Here is a 15,910-nt window from a genome sequence, read left to right on the forward strand (position 1 = left end):
GTCTGTCCTCCTGGCCAGACCGCAGGTTTCATGGGCAGGACTTCTTATCCCATTGCACGTGCTTAATGAACACAGCTCTCAGAAGGAGAGGAAATAGTAGTTTATTGCACAGATGTGATCAGCTTCTCAGGCTGTACTATTGCGAATTTTAAGTACTTCACCACAGATTCTCCCATGTAGAGTCTTAAGCTCTCAGGATGAAGCAGAGCCAAGGTTATGACCCGTGATAAATAGACCCACGATCCAAGGTTGAGGTTAAGGCTACACAGCAAGTGTGTGGCCACCACACAGCCTTCTAGGCTGGATTGCTCTGCTTCCCCAGTGGGTGGGGTGCGAGCAGTATTTGGAGGCCACCCGCAAGAGGTAAGAGACTCTCAGAATCTGGCGTCAGAAGGCATCCCAGGTAGCCTGAGGCTGGGACTAGAGCAGGTGGGGCAGGAGCTGGCCTTGGCCGACTTGCTGCAGGGAGGCCAGGCAGGCCGGTGAGGACCAGGCCTGGGCGCCGAGGCCTGCTCTTGGCTACGCTCACTAGGGAGGTGTTTGGTGGCAAAGCGACCCAGCCTGTACTCTGTTCCCTGGGCTGTGACCGCCAACCAGCAAGGAAGCAGGGCTATCAAGCCAGTGGCTGCGGCCTTGGGGTATTTCAGATGCTTTGTCCCCGAAGCAGTTATCTGGTCCTAAACCACATCCAGAAAAGACTGTGGGGACTCTCATCCCTGGGCTCTGCACTCATACCTGAGCCACTGCTACCTACTCCAGGCTGGCCTCCAGCCACAACCCGCTCTGCTCATCCTGCACCCTTGAAACGTGCCATCGCCCTTCGGTGCCACAGGATAAATCTTCAAGGCTTGGTTGCCTGGGAGGTCCGGCGTAGGCAATCCCTCTCCCCCAGCCCAGGGAGCAGGGCGCAGGCTGAATGGGTCCTCTTCCCCACCCCAGGGCACAGTCCTTAGCCTGGAACGCAGTGAAGGGGCAAGGATTCCTGGTGGGAAGACAGGACCAAGACCGAGGCAGGACGGGTGGGCTGCTCGGGGAGACTGTGAGGAGGTTGGTGGGAAATCCTGGCCGTCCTAGGCCCTCAGAAGCCAAGTCCAGCCCTGCATCACTCACAGCTTTGGGGCTATAGACACAGACTCCTGCCCCCTGCGTGGTTGGCCCAACGCCTTCCAAGGTGAGGCTCTGGTCCCACCTGCCTCAGGGAGCCTCCCTGACACTCCACGGAGGCTGGTCCGGCAGGAACCTCTCCTTCCCAGACTGATTCTGTATTCTGAGGTCAGCATGAACTGCTCCCTAGCAGCCTGGCGACTCCCAGCACTATATGCTCCCCGTGGCTGGAGTCCTGGCGTGTATTGCCCCTTCTGTCCCCTTCAGATCTTGGTGTTTTCACATAGGAGGGGAGCTGTCCACAATCTCATCAGGTGACTTCAGGCTCACGGGGCCAGGGCAGTGGTAAGACAGCCCAGTCCACTGGGAGCTCCTGGGGGCCACGGGGGCGCCCTGCCTCTCCTGCCTCCCCAAGGGCCAGGTGCGTGTTAGGCCCCTATCCCATTTGGATGGCGGGGAGGGCGAAGTCGAGACAGTCTAGAAACACTGGACTGTGTCAAGGGAGCAGGGAGAAGAAGGGAGTTGCTCCCAGGCTGGTGACTTGTGAGTTGGAGGGGTCGGCCCCAGGGTGGGCTTCTTGTGCCCTGGCCTAGAGAGGCAGTGGGGAAGGAGAACTGTTGGGTATCGGTCTGAGTGAGGGAGATCCTGGCAAGGGTGTGGGCACAGGTTTCAGCTCCAGGTAGAGCGGGAGACTCAGCAGGGTCTCGGAGAAGGTCCAGGAGGGCCTGGCAAAGGGAAGGACAGAGGAGGAGCTCGGGGCCTCTGCCTCCGCCCTGGTGCAGCCCGGCCACTCAAGGCTCTGGCAGGAGGGAGGCAGCAGGTGGCAGGAGAGGGACTGGGTGGGCGCGGTCCCACTCACCCCCAAGCCCAGCACTCAGCTGGGATGTACTGTGAGCAGGGCAGCAGCCCAAGTATACGAGCCCTCCTGGGGGCTCAGGCCCTGGGAGCGCCCCTGCGCTGAGCCCCGGCTCTGGGCACTGCTCTCAGGACCTCACAGGGCGGTTCCTGGGGCCTTTGGGCGCCTCGGGCGGTGGGGCTTCCAGGGCCTGCCTGTGGATGAGCTCTGCATAGAGGCCCCCCTTCTTCAGGAGCTCTTCATGAGTCCCCACCTGCGGGGAGGAAGGAGGAGCAGATGGTCACTAAGCCCACTCGGAGTTCAGAGCCCCAAGAGGGCTGGCTCCTTATCTGCCACCTAAGCCAGTGTCCCTTCTGGGGACATTATAAGACAAAGCACATCTGGTCCCAGGTTGCCATCGGCACATCTCTATTTGTTAGCACCACCTCCCTGCTTAGCCAGATTTCAGAGAGCAGCTGAGTCCTGTTGCCCTTACAAAGCCCAATGACTCCAGCTTCTGCCGGAATGAGTGGCTGGGGGCTGAGCCAGACCCCCACATAGCCTCCAAGCCTGGCTGCAGACCCAGCCCGGGGGGTGCTGCTCCTGGGTGGCACCTGATCAGGGTCCCTGGTGCTGCCTCTTGGGCCTGCAGCCCCTGGCCCCTCCCCCAGCACAGCACACCTCTGAGTCCTTTTCTATGTGGTCCTGGGAGTCATGGTACAGCTCTACTACCCCCAGGGAACAGAGGAGGAAACTGGGGCCCTGGAGGCCAGGGCTCACCTAAGGGCAGACACTCCTCATCCACATGAGGTACTGCGCCAGAACATGGCCCCACAGCCCTAGGGCCAGGCTAGACCCTCACACGTGCCATCCCAACCCACAGAACGGCTCCCTGGGCCCCGGCTGACCTCACAGACATGGCCTTGGGCCATCACGACGATGTGGTGGGCCCCACGCACGGTGCTGAGCCGGTGGGCGATGACCAGCACCGTGCGGCCAGTGCTGGCACGGTCCAGGGCCTCCTGCACAACCTGCTCGGACTCAGCGTCCAGTGCGCTGGTCGCTTCGTCCAGAATCAGCACCGTGGGCTGCTTGATGAGGGCACGGGCGATGGCCAGGCGCTGCTTCTGGCCACCAGACAGGGTTGCACCCCGCTCACCTGGGGAGGAAGGGGTCAGGGCAGGGGCCTGAAGTGATCCTCAGCTCCGACTTGGGGGCACACACATGGCACCGGACCATCCAGAACGTCCCACCCAGCCCCTTGGGGCCCTCCCTATACAATGCACGTCCGTCCTGCCTCTCTCAGGGCAGGGGCTCTGCCTGCTAGCATCCTGACCCCATGTCCCCATGCAAATGCACATGTACCCACACAAGATGACAAGGTGCTCTGCATGGGGCAGGGCTCAGCGCACCCAGGGCAGTCACCAAGCACCCCGCCCGCACCACGGCAGGGTTTCAGAACCATGAAGGGCCCTACCCCTGCCCCAGCCCCCCGTTCTAGCCGCCTTCTCCTGGCCTCCTGGGACCTGATGTGTGCTCCAGGAGTGTGAATGGCTCAGTGGGATTTGAAGCCCAGCACTCAGGCACTCTGGGAAGACCACACTTGGGGTCCAAAATGCCCACAGAGAACAGCCAGGGAGCCAAAAGGAGCATCACGCAGTGGCAGCTGCAGGTCAGCGAGGGCAGACTGAGGCGCCAGACAGGCCCAGGGGCTCTGTGTGGAGCTCACCCAGGGGTCAGAGGCACGAGGAAGTGCTGCCCACGAGAGGCGGGCCCAGCTCCTGCAGTTAGGCAGTGTGGCACGTGAACAGTGAGCAGCTGGAGCAGTAACACCAAGCATGACGGACGGCTGTGGACAGCGGGGGCCCTACTTGGAAGGCTGAAGCTCAGCTAAACTGCTGTCTCACTTTAAAGAAGAGTTGAGAACCCCAGGTATGCCTGCACCTTGAGGTATGCTGGAACATTCTGCAACAGAGCCAAGGGACTCTGGACGATAAACATGCCCCAAAGGTTGAAAGAAAAACCTCTGAGATGAACACACAAGGCTGCAACTGCAATGTGAATATTCCAGGGACATGCTCCAATGCTTCAGGGTTCTAGAACCACTAAAGTCCTCTTCTGGGTAAGTCAGAAGAGAGACCCAATCCTATGGGTCACAAGATGGGAAATGCCTTTATGTTAAGGAATAAAAATACAGCAACGGAACAGGAGCCAGAGGATAAATGATGATGGGGGGATGCTACCTCACTGTTTCTGGTTGGGTATGGCGCCATGTGGCCCCTGGTGAGCTCTGAGGATGCCCAGCACCATGGATCACTTGTGTCCCTGCACTGCGCTCCCAGTCACATTCCTGTCTCTGCAAGTACATGAGCCTGGACTTCCATGTCCCCACAGAACCATTTCTGTCCCCATCAGCCACAGGTCTGGTCTGGTTTCTGACACTATGACTAAGTTTGTTCCCCCCGATCCCGGCCTCATGCCATGGTACCTGTGCACGATGCCATTCCTGGGACTCACCGACCATGGTGTTGTAGCCCTGGGGGAAGCTGGTGATGAATTCGTGGGCGTTGGCTTCCCGGGCTGCTGTGTAAACCTCTTCGTCAGTGGCATCCAGCTTCCCAAAACGGATGTTCTCCATGATTGTCGTTCCAAACAGGACTGGCTCCTGGGGGTGGGGTTGTCCACAGGAAATTCTGACTTTGCCCCTGAGGGGCACGTCAGGAGAGGCTATCCTGGCCAGACCAGGACCCCGCGCAGAGCTGGTAGGGGCAGTTCAAAGTTACAGGTCAAATGAGAATAGAGGTCCATCAAAGTGGGCAGAGGCCCTTAGGAGTGGGAATGGGGGGTGGCTGGGGTAGACAGAACGGTCATCCCACCCCCACCTACTTGGACCACTTTAATCCAGAAACAGAGTTCCTGCCCCGGTGAGGCCAAGGCAGAGCTAAGCAGCAGCGCGGGTCCCAGGGCCGGGGAGCCAGACCCCAGTGAATGCTGGGGAGCCAGTGAGGAAGGCCGGAGGCCCCATCCCCTGAGCAGGGGGCTATGGGGTGGGAAGGCAGGGAAAGGCCCAGGCACCACCATAAGGACTGAGAGAAGCAGGACCTGGTGAGGAAGGAGAGGGGGGCTGGGCAGAAGGGGGTCAGACACACTTCCAGCGGAGCCTGCGGTGAGGAAAGCGTCTTGTCTCCGCACCTGGCTGATGAAGCCGATGACCTGGCCCCGCAGCCAGGAAGGGTCCAGGGAGCGCAGGTCCCACCCGTCCAGCATCACCATACCAGCGGTGGGGTCATAGAAGCGCTCAAGCAGCGAAGCCACAGTTGTCTTTCCTGGGGAAATGGGTGGGGGAGGCAGGGGCAGGTGGGGAGGGGGTGTGGGTTTCTGGAGACTGTGCCAGGAGAGGGGCCCCTCCTCCCGACTCGAGTAGCTCTCCCGGGAAGGAAAGCCACAGGGTGGGAGGGCAGTGGGTACCTCTTACCTCCCCCAGACTGGCCCACAAGGGCCACAATCTTGCCAGGAGGCAGTGTGAGGGTGAAGTCTTTGAGCACCTGGAAGCCGGGGCGGGAGGGATAGCTGTGGGGGGCAGGGGAGCAAAGAGACCGTCAGTTGGACCAGGTGCTGACCCCTTGTTGCTCTGATCGCTATACCCCTGAAGGGGGGTAACTGGAGGGAGACACTGACCCACAGGTCCCTGGCCAGGCTCCCCTTCTCATTGTCAGCCCAGAGGGACCTACCTGTGCCCACCCACTGACACTGACCTGAAGCAGACATGGTGAAATGTGACGGACCCGCGCAGGCACTCCCTGGGCACACAGGAGCCCCCAGACAGCGGGATGCACGGGCTCAGAGTCATGTACTCGAAGACCCGGGTGCCCGCGCTGAGCCCCCGCACCACCTGAGGAGGGGATTTACTGGTGAGGGAGCAGCAGGGTCCCAGGGAATGGGTGGGGACAGCAGTGTCTTTGGACTCCCAAGGGCAGGCAGTGGGAGGGGCCGGTGGTATCCCCAGTTCCTGTGACACACAGTGAGTGGTGGCAGTCGGACTCCAGCCCAGATCCAGTCCACACACCCGACCCACCCCCCAACTCTGCCACTCACCTGGCCAAACAGGACAGAGAGGTTGGCCATGGACCTGTGAGGAGGAGGAAGGAGGGGTGAAGGCGTGGGCCTAAGAAGAGCCTGAGAGAAAGCCAGCACCGGAGGGGGAAGGTCTGGGTCTCAGCTGCCTGGGGAAACAAGCTGGGTGAGGCTGAGCCAAAGCAGGGAATGCCCCTCCTCTCTGGGACCGCAGACGCAGGGGATCCAGCAGAGCTCTGGAGGGGAATGGGCAGGTGGCTTCGCCTTTCGGAGGCGTGATCTCTCCTTGGCTGGAGGAAGTGGATACCTGAGGATGGGGGCTCCGGGGGGAAGGGCGCTGGGAAGCAGGTGCCATACTGCCTGCCTGCAGCCTGCTTGGCGGAGGCTGGCCCCCCGCACAAGCGCTGGCCATCAACAGAGGTTGGGGAGCTCAGGCCTAGTGCTGCTGGCTCCTGGGGAAGCTAGAACCAGTGCGGATAAATGCAAGTTAATGCTTTCAGAGAAAGAACAAGACACTGGACCACAGGGAGAACTCAGGGAACCCCAAAACCCAAATCCTCTGAAGACATTTTATTGTGAACTGGCACTGAAAGCTCTGAAAGGACGGTGAGAGTGTGTATCTGTCTAGACAGTGGGTCACCTCCTGTCATGTAGGGCTGCCTGCCTGCTGGTGGGAGGAAGGTGAGTCACCGCTTCTTAGTCACCAGTCCCTGACTGGCCTGGCCGGCCCGTGACAGTGTGTGCATCTGTGATTGTGGGTGCACGTCCTTCTTGAAGAAGAGGAAAGACCGACTCTCCAGCAATCTCATTTCTTCCAGCCCAGGGTGGGGTGGGGGTGGGGGTGGGGAGCCTGCCAGGAAGTGGTTCTGGCGGGTCAGAGGCTCAGAGCCATCGGCACTCGCCAAAGGGAGAGGGGAGGCCTCAAGCAAGGAAGAGCCGGGACAGCACGTTATCTGTGATGAGAAGGGAGAATGTTCTCCACAGGAGATGTGGAGGCCATTGGGGCCTGGCAGAGGGGCTGGGCAGCAACTGAAAATCAGAGGCACGTGACTCGGTGGTACGTGATGACCCTCCTCTCAGAGATGGCTTAGAAGGCAGGCCTCAGCTCTCCCTGGAGGCTTAGTGGTGGAGGTGGTCCATTCCTAGAGGGGCCCAGACATGGACGCAGACCAGGTCAGACTGGCCTATGGTCTTCTGGGTACCTTCCCATCTCTTGCAGAGCCCAGTGACAACTAAAAGAATACCTATGATGAAGTCTAGAGGTTGAGACTGCTTCTCTCCCCTCCCTCCCTCCCTCTGCTGGATCCCAGGAAAAAAATACCAGCTTCTTTAATAAAATAAGACCCAATTCCTTCAAGGTGCATCACAATGAAGCATCTCCACGTGGGAGGGGGTCCCCCCAGAGGACAGGGCTAAGGCCAGTGGCTATGGGAGCAGCCCCACCTAGCAGCCAGAGAGAAAAACAGTACAGACTGGCTTCCTGGGCTTTCTTGTGTCTGTAACCATAAAACGGCTAACTGGCTAGACAGTACGGCGAGGAGGAGAGCAAAGGGTCTGTACCCAGGCCATCAAGGGGTGCAGAGGCAGGCCAGCCTGACGGCGCCAGGCTTGGGAGGTGCAGCTGCCTGCCCCACAAGGAGGCTTTCCTGCCACTGCCTGTGTGAAGGGCATCAGAAGGGCCTGTAAGGGTTCTCAGGACCACAGCGGGAGGCTGACGCTCAGACTGGAGTCGGCCTGGGGGAGGAGCAGCAGGGTAGGGGCGGGGCAGCCCCACCTCCACAACAGCGAAGAACCTCGGTCCCAGGGTCACTGGGCAACAGTTTCTGGGCTGCAGGGGGATGAGGTCGCACAGGACCAGAGAATCTGAACAGGCCCAGATGAGGGAGCCCCGGTGGAAATGGGGCTGAGGGTGGGAGTGTCTTCTGTATGTCCTACGGCTGGCTGGATTAGCTCCATTTCACCCAGAGCAATACTAAGGCCAAGGGGAGGGATTCTGTAAGAAATGGGCAGTAAGACATGAAGCGGCGTCAGGCCACAAGCATCAACAGAATCAGGAACAATGGGGTAGCGGCACAAGAGGGTGTCTGGGTGACCTATTTCCTGGACACGACTGGCAGTACACCAGTTCTGCGCTCTTCCAAGATTTATTATAGCATATTCACTCATAAGTTGTTTACCATATGTTAATGTTTTATGTATTTTAATATACAAGGCTTGTTTTGGGGGGTAGACAATGTGAACGGAAACAGCAGAAGTAACGGCAAGTGTTTAGCGTGGAGGAAAAAGAGGAGCCTGCGGCCAGGTCGGCCTCGAGCTCTGGGCTACCCAGGGCAGAAGGGCCCGGCGGAACAGGAAGCTTTCACAGCAATGAGCCCAGTGGGCCGGGAGGCCGGCCCGTGTGTGGGGAGGGTGAGCTTCTTGTTCCCAGGAAGGTCAGGCAGAGAATGGCAGGCTAGCTCTTAGAAGTGTGTCAAAGATGTTGTATCCATACATGGAGTCTTAGTCAGTCTTAGAAAGCAAATCCTGACACAGGCTACATGGCTGAACCTGGAAGGTGCGCCCAAGGGAGGAAGCAAGTCACAGAAGGACAGACGCCGCAGGAGTCCCCTCACACGAGTACCCACGGCAGTCAGCTTCAGAGACAGGGAGCAGAACCGCGAGGCCGGGGGCTGGGGAGGGGGTGTGTGGGACGGTGTTGAAAAGGTGCAGTATTTCAGTTTTGCTGTTTGAGTTGAAACAGTTCTGGGACGGGGGTGATGGTTACACCACCATGTGATTGTACACAGAGCTACGAAACCATACACTTAAAAATGGTTAAGATGGTAAATAGTATGTTATGTATATTTTACTATGATTGAGAAAAAGCTTGTTAAGGAAAGTTGGGAGTTGTCTGAAAGGCTGAAGATGACAACTGCATTTCTGAGTGTACAGTCGGCGAGGTGGGGAGGGGCTCTGGCAGAGGGGCCTCCCTCTCCCAGCCCTGTGCGTCACCAGAAAGCCGGCGGCCCGGCACTGTGAGGCAGTCCCCAGGACAGGCTGGCAGTCCCATCTCCCGAGCCAGCAGGACTCCTTGACAATGGCAATGGCCCCCACTTACCTCTGCACTGTCTGGGAGGCCACCAGGAAGGACATGAGATCTCCCCCTGTCAGCTGCTGCCCAGCCACGAGGGAGCCCCCAATAAATAGGGTGCCCAAGATCATGCCTGTACAGAGAAAGGGACGTGGTTAGGAAGGCAACAGCTAGGAGCAGCCTCAGAGCCCAGCCAGTTAGTCCCCACTTCCAGCCCTTGCTGTACCTCCAACTGACTGGAATTTTGGCAAGTCACCTGAATGGTCTCTGCCTTTGTTTCTGCATTTGGAAAAGAGTGGGTGGGGGTGGGGTGCACCTCCACGGCTTCCTCTGGGGCGTCTAGCAGTACAAGACACATAGCTAGGTTGAGACACGGCCCACCTTCCCACTGCCTGCCCACAGGAGCAGGCTCAGGGGCCTGGCACTCCACAGGCGTCTCAGGGACATCAAGCAGATGGGCAGCTGCCCTTGCCTGCCTTACTGGGATTTCCCACCTGCAAGCTCCCTGGCAGACAGGCCCTGGCACCCCAGGGAGGGCCCTGCTCACTCACAGTTGAAGGCGATGTTGGAGAGCCCTTGGAACAAGGCGATGCCTCTGCCCAGCTCCTCCGCCTTACAGCGGGATTCCTCCAGCTCCGCTCTGTAGCGTCTGGGAGAGAGGCCGAGTCCATGGTCAGGCGCTCAGGCGGTAGCCGGGTTGCGGGCACGGGGTGGGGTGGGGGTGCAGGGAGCCCTCCCAGCTTTGTGCTCCACTCCTGCCCAGGACTCACTCCTCCTCCCGCTGCTCCATGGCGAAGGCCCGCACAGTCCGAACATTGCCCAGGGCCTCATCCGCTACACCTGTTGCCCTGGCAATCTGTAAGAAGCTCAGGAAATGGAGCCACATTGGAAACGTGGAGAAGTAACAGGGCAGAGAGAAAGCGGGAAGAATAAGGAGGACAGGCAGAAACTCTTGTACCTGTTCCTGACACTGGCGAGACAATTTTCGGAGAGCTGAGCCCATTAGGGTGCCAACTCCCATCAGGGCAGGCGTGGCCACCATCAGCAGCAGCGTGAGGCGTGTGGACAGCATGGACAGGGACACGAGGCAGCCGGCCAACTGGGTGCAGCTCCGCAGTCCCTGAGGAGTGCGAAGGGAGGCAGGAAGGCCATTCGGCATCAGCACCATGACATGCGGGCCTTCATCAAGGATCAGCTGGCTATACCTCTACACTCACAAGGCCAAGGCCACAGGTCTGACCCCTGGCAGGCCGACTGGCAGTCCAAGGGGCACAGAATGGTGACCTCTTCTTGACCAGCAGGCATGAAGTGGTTCAGTGAGATTATCTGAGGACTATGGCACGCTTCCCTAGACAAATCCCAGTCTGCCGCTCTCTCTGCTCTAGAAACTGAACAAAAAGAATCGCGTGGGGATCCTGCTCAGTGACTGCTACGGGTCAGGCCCTGGCATGATCCTCAGCCACAGTGACAGTGCTAATGTGGGCAGACGAGGAGCGGACATCAGCAGTACAGTCAGGAGCCATGGCTCGTTCTCCCTAGCGCCTGTCAGCATGCCCGGCATCCTGCGTGCAAGGCAGGCTGGGGTGAGGTTGCTCTTAACCAGCTGGGCCAGGAAAGGCTCTTTGCTGAGCTTGTGGGAAGGTTTTCTGGGGAGGCAGGACTTCAGAACAGGAGAGAAGCAGCCTGTTCCGACCTTGGACACTGCCGTGGCACCTCCCTTCCATGAACTTCCCCAGCCCCTCTCTCACATCCTCACCAGACAGCAGGCCTCTCGCTTGAGTGTGTCTAGGCTTGGGGCCCAGCGACCGGGTGGGGTGGGGCTGGCCTGGTTTGTCCGCACTGGAGGGGGAGAGTGTGTGTGTGTATAGGGGGGCTGGACACCGACCTGTGAGATGACAAGTTTGAAGGATGATTTAAACTCCTGCACATCAGCTGTCAGTCGGCTCACCAGCTGCCCTGTCTTTTTAGCATCAAAGAAGGCAATGTCTTGTCTGGCAGTGGAACATGAGGGTAGCAGGTGGAAGAGGGGTAAACATTACTTCAGGGTGAGGCCACCCCCCACATTCACCCAGAGCCCCAGGGCCCAGCAGTGACCCCCACCCCCACCCTACAGCTGCAGTACCGGAGCAGGTTGCTGAAGAGGGCCCTCCGCATGTCCACAGCCACGCGCTCCCCAACGCGGGAGAGCAGCGCCAGGTACCCAAAGGTCAGCAGGCCCTGGGAGAGAGGCCGGAGCACTCAGGGGCGCCCCGGCAGCCTCTCTGGGCACCCCCAGGCCCTCCCTTCTGCCGCACCTGGATGCCATAGAGGAGGAGCAGGTGAGCGCTGATACGCCAGGACTCAGTCAGGAAACTACCCACGTGGTCCCTCGTGTACTTGGCCACAATTTCCACCAGCTGGCCCAGGAGCAGGGGGATCTGTACATTCACCAGTGCTGCACCCAGTGCCAGCTGGGGGAGGGGCAGACATTTAGAGGGGGCTGTGCTCTTCCCCATCCCTGGCCCCGGGGCTGGCCCTTCCTTTCCTGCTGCTGTCTGTGTTTCGGCTGCTCCTGTGCCTCTCTGAAGTTAAAACCCAGGCCGCCAGCCCCTGGGAATCCCTGCGCCCTGCACACCCAGCAGCCCTGTGCGGGCTCTCCTCCTAGCCCTCGGGCAGCCCTCGCTGCTCCGAGGCCTTCCCTGAGATTTGGTGACGCGAGAAGCTGTCCTCACACAGTTCTGCCTGGGGCTTCGGCAAACCCCTGGCTCGGTCCTTCCCTGTCCCTGGTGTGAGGAGATGGGGGAAGATCTCACCACGATGGCTGCCCCTAGAACCAGCAGGTGGGGGTGCAGAAACTGCCAGAAGAGCTTCCAGTTAAAGTGGGACTCCACAACATAGGGTCTGGAGCAGGCAGGAGGGGCCTCTTCTGCCTCACACAGGGCCACAAGGTAGAGGCGGGGGCACTTGCTCAGCACCACAGGGCCCAGGAGGCCTCCCCCAACCCAGTGCCAGGCAAAGGGGCTTCGGCTGGGAGCTGGGGGTGTTCGAGGGAGGTGGGCCCGGAGCTGGCGCCGCACCTGGGCCATGGCCCTGAGGAGGTAAGAGCTGTGGTGGCCATCACAGTACCTGTGGGGAGAGAATGGCATTGATGGCTCAAGGCCACAGCTGTCCCTCAACTGAACAATAAAGCAGTAAGGCTCTGGGCTGGGCTCTCTGGTGAGCAGCATTCCTCTGCTGTTAAGCCTACGCTGCCTTTCTCAGGGCTGTTCTTAAGCAAGCTCTGTTTCTGAGACACACACACACATGCAAAGCAGCGGAGGAGACAGTAGCCTATAACCAAGCCTGATGCCCTCCCCACACCGCCTCTCAGCCTCCAGAGTCACCTCTGGTCAGTGACCATCTGCAACCCAAGCTCCTTCCAATCACAGGACAGCAGAGCTGCAGGCTCTCCTTTAACAGACAAGCACAAAGAAGTCCTGCGTGAACAGGGCTCAGAGAGGTAAGAGCCGTGGCGGGCCTATCCTGGCACTACACTTGCCCGCAGCTTGAGCCTGGGGCATGCGACCCCGTTCACTAAGGCCATGGCTTGCTGCGTTTGACCCTTGAACCCCTGGGAGGGGGACATCGTTACCCTCACTCGATAGATGAAAACATGTGTGGATGTGTGGTTGAGAGAGCTGAAATAATGTCCCCAGGCAGCAGAAGTGGGACAAGAGGGGAACCCTGCTGTGTGACTCCAGAATCCTGGTTCCTTCTACCCTGCTCTATGTGATGTGCTCAAGGCTATGTGTGGGATGGCCAGGACTGGACCCAAGCCTGCTGACCACTGGTCAGTGCTTATTGCACCCCACCACCCCGGCCCCTCCCCAGACCTTATGAGCTTATGTGACCATGTAGAGGGAAAGGGTGACACACTCCCTCTCTGTAAGCTGAAGGAAGGAAAAGAAGTAAAAATCTAAATAACGTGTCAAGTCATCTCAAAGAGGTCAAGGTCACCTGCTCTCTGCAGTTTCCATGTCTACAGACAGCAGCGCAGGGGAACGGGAAGGGAAGAGGACAGACCAAGTACTACCTTTGCAGTGGCTACACTTCAGTGGGGTGTGGGGGTGGGGACACAGCTAAAGGCTAAGGACAAAGCTTGCTGAGCGCAGAGAGAGGGGAGCTGTAGGGCACTCAGAGCAGAGCAAGCCCTCCTGCTCCCCCCATGAGACCTGAGGGTAAACAGGAAGGAGCTGGTCAAGTGAAGGAGGTGGGATAAAAGAGGAAGAGCTCTAGGCAGAGGGGAATGGCCTGAGTGCCTGCAGGTAGGAAAGAATGGAAAAGAGGAACAGAATAGCCAAAGCCTGGCATACAGGAAGGGGGAAGAGACATGGGGGCAGTCATTATAGTTCTTATAAAAAACCTGGACTTTAGAGGACAATGAGAACCATTCATGGTTTTTAGGCTGGGATGTGACATACTCAGATTTGATTTTAAAGATCATAGCTGAGAGAAGTGGCCTGGAGAAAAGGACTGGATATAGGGAGGCCTGTCAGAAGCAGAAGTTATCTGGCCAAGAGTTTATGGTGTAATGCTCAAAGATACAAATGATTATTGATGGGGAAAGGCTTTTAACAAATGAATAGAGTGAGAGGTTTTCCCTTTACTGTGCACTGTGATAGTTTTTCACATTCCCAGACCTTCTTAACTGCAGACTTGATCTCATCCCTCCCCTGTTTCAGGGAGGCCTGGGCATCCTGCCACCTCTATGTTATGCCTCTCCCCAACCCATCCCAACTGCCTGGTTTTTATGTCTTGTTTTCCATTGTGAACTTTATGTCTCTCCTGATTTTAGAGGGAGAAGCCCACCCTCCTTCTGTCCTCTGTAACTGTCTAATTTCATCATTAGAATGTATACTCTCTGAAGGCAAGAAGCTCTATCTTACCATTGCATCCCCAGCATTTAGCAGAGATCTGATACATAATAAATGTTTGGCAAATGGTTATGTTTGTTGAATGTATGCCCTTATTGGAAATGCAGAACTATCTGACCTGATCCACGTGTTTGAGAAGCCTTAGACTTACTGAGGTCAATGGTAAGAAATAACAATTTCCGCTGCCACCCAGTACAATTTCAACTTATGTATGTCACAGAAAATTGAAATGCTTCACAACACAATATTTCCTCTAGTTTTAAAACATATATTCTATTATATTCACTTTTATATGGTCCTGACCCATTAAATTCATTTTATAATCTATTGTGTCATGGCTTGCTCATTTGAAAAGGCCTGCACTAATAAACGAACAAATACTTGAATATTTGAGGTCTTTCCCTGGGTAAACAATATCAACACCCTTCAACATACTAAGAACTAATTTACCATGGCCACTTTCCAGCTTCTCTCACCTTCTCCAAAACAAGACCCTAGGCCAGGCCTGGTCCCTGCCAACAACTGGAGGGTCACTTCCCAGCACCGGTACTTCCAGCCCCAGCTCGGCCCAGCTCCTGCCCTCTGTCAATCAGATGGGCTTTCCAAATGGTACAGGTCCACATCCACCTGATCTCTGTGGATCTGCTGCCTGCTCCAGGTTTAGAAGGGGCTCATTCATTTCTCACAAAAAGCATTTACTCTAGGGCGCAGTTTCCGGGTCCTTGTTCGTTTCTCACCCGTGTCTCTCTTGGGACCAACGAGTGCAGCAATAACACACAGAAACACACATGTACGCCATTCCTAGATTGACTATTTATCTTTGCTGATAGTATCCAGACCTAGGACCATATTTGTTGAGCTCACTTTGGGCCGTGGGATAGTAATAGTAAATGTCTCTGGGCACTAATAATCTTTGTCCAAATCGCTTGACCAATCCCAACGGCGAGGACGCCGGCCCGGAAATGAGTTGAAATCAGAGGGCTCAACACCTGTGCATTATGGCGCCCCCTGGTGGGGAGTACGGACCAGGCGTGGTCACCGACCCAGAGTTTCCCCTCCGCTCTGCCCACGCGCAGATACAGACGCATTGAGTCTCTCACTGGCACCTGCGTCGTCGCTATAATTACTTAAGGCCAATTCCCCGGGAGTGACATTTCACCCTGGTCCAGCCTACAACTTCCAGCAGGCAGTGTGCGAGCCAGGGACTCCATCTCCCGGCGGGCCTCATGCCCCCGGCCGGTCAATGACCCGCTCCCAGTAGGTTTGCCCCTTTTTACCTGACGGCCGAAAATGTCTGCAGACGGAGGGTTAGCAGCGGCCTGCCTGGAATAGGGCCGCTCCGAATCCCGACCCGAAATAAGTGCAGCAACATGATGGGGCGGGAGAACAAGAGCAACCGGCAACGGCAGCTCCACCCTTATCCCTTTGAGAGCTCCATGTTGGCTCCGGCCCCATCCCGACAAGCCCCTCGCGCCTCGGCGATGATTGGCGGACAGACACATCAATCTCGATGCAAGCTGTCATTGGAGAAGCCCTTGTCAGCCCTCCCAGGTTTGGGCGGGGCCGAGCAAACAGGCCCTGCCTTCCGCCCCTGTCCGGGTCGGATCCGGAGTGACGTTCTGCCGGCGCACACAGTGTGATCCTTACCCTGGGATATCCGTAGTAATGGGTCAGCCACTGACCTCGGGGCCATTCTCTTGAGGGTGTTCCCGGCCGACTCTAGATGTCCCGGAGTCCCCAGGGAGTGTAGAGGCCTGATTCTGGGGGAGGAAGGGACAAAAATCGGCTGGCGAGTTTTTTCAAAACAGGTGCACGTGCCTTGCCTTGCCACACACCCCGCCCACCCAGGCGGGTCAGACATCCGGAGAAAACTCTCCTGGGGATCCTAATACTCCCCTTACTTAGCCATTGAGAACTACTCTTTTTTTTTTGGTA

General features: G+C 57.7%; 1 protein-coding gene across 5 annotated transcripts; it reads right to left on the reverse strand.

Moving 5' to 3' along the window:
- Positions 1-85: 85 nt before the first annotated feature.
- Positions 86-15,492, reverse strand: ABCB8 (ATP binding cassette subfamily B member 8). Of its 5 annotated transcripts, XR_012132050.1 has the most exons (17): positions 15,253-15,447; positions 11,876-12,188; positions 11,378-11,533; positions 11,206-11,300; positions 10,969-11,074; positions 10,042-10,203; positions 9,854-9,939; positions 9,635-9,732; positions 9,111-9,216; positions 6,035-6,068; positions 5,695-5,831; positions 5,415-5,509; positions 5,132-5,265; positions 4,457-4,604; positions 2,848-3,098; positions 1,964-2,213; positions 86-1,829 (listed from the first exon to the last, which is right to left on the reverse strand). XR_012132050.1 is itself a non-coding variant. In XM_036999357.2 (16 exons), the coding sequence occupies exons 1-16, from the start codon at positions 15,345-15,347 to the stop codon at positions 2,088-2,090; spliced, it is 2,142 nt and encodes a 713-aa protein (XP_036855252.1). In that variant the 5' UTR covers positions 15,348-15,447; the 3' UTR covers positions 86-2,087. The 5 variants fall into 5 exon arrangements, 4 of the variants coding, with proteins under 4 accessions (XP_036855252.1, XP_073094318.1, XP_036855254.1 ...); XM_036999357.2 differs by having other exon boundaries at positions 86-2,213; XM_073238217.1 differs by lacking the exon at positions 11,876-12,188 and having other exon boundaries at positions 86-2,213; positions 15,253-15,492.
- Positions 15,493-15,910: the final 418 nt, after the last annotated feature.

The sequence above is a fragment of the Manis javanica genome, chromosome 6 (assembly GCF_040802235.1).
Source record: "Manis javanica isolate MJ-LG chromosome 6, MJ_LKY, whole genome shotgun sequence".
NCBI classification, from domain to species: Eukaryota; Metazoa; Chordata; class Mammalia; order Pholidota; family Manidae; genus Manis; species Manis javanica.

What these genes read in the sequence shown, in the direction of transcription:
- ABCB8 (XM_036999357.2), bottom strand. Translation starts at nt 15,347, where the DNA reads ATGTTGCTGCACTTATTTCGGGTCGGGATTCGGAGCGGCCCTATTCCA. An exon ending in TTTCACCATGTCTGCTTCAG is followed by an intron (nt 5,510 to 5,694) that starts GTCAGTGTCAGT and finishes TGCCCCCCACAG; the next exon opens with CTATCCCTCCCGCCCCGGCT. An exon ending in GGGCTACAACACCATGGTCG is followed by an intron (nt 3,099 to 4,456) that starts GTGAGTCCCAGG and finishes CTTCCTCCCCAG; the next exon opens with GTGAGCGGGGTGCAACCCTG.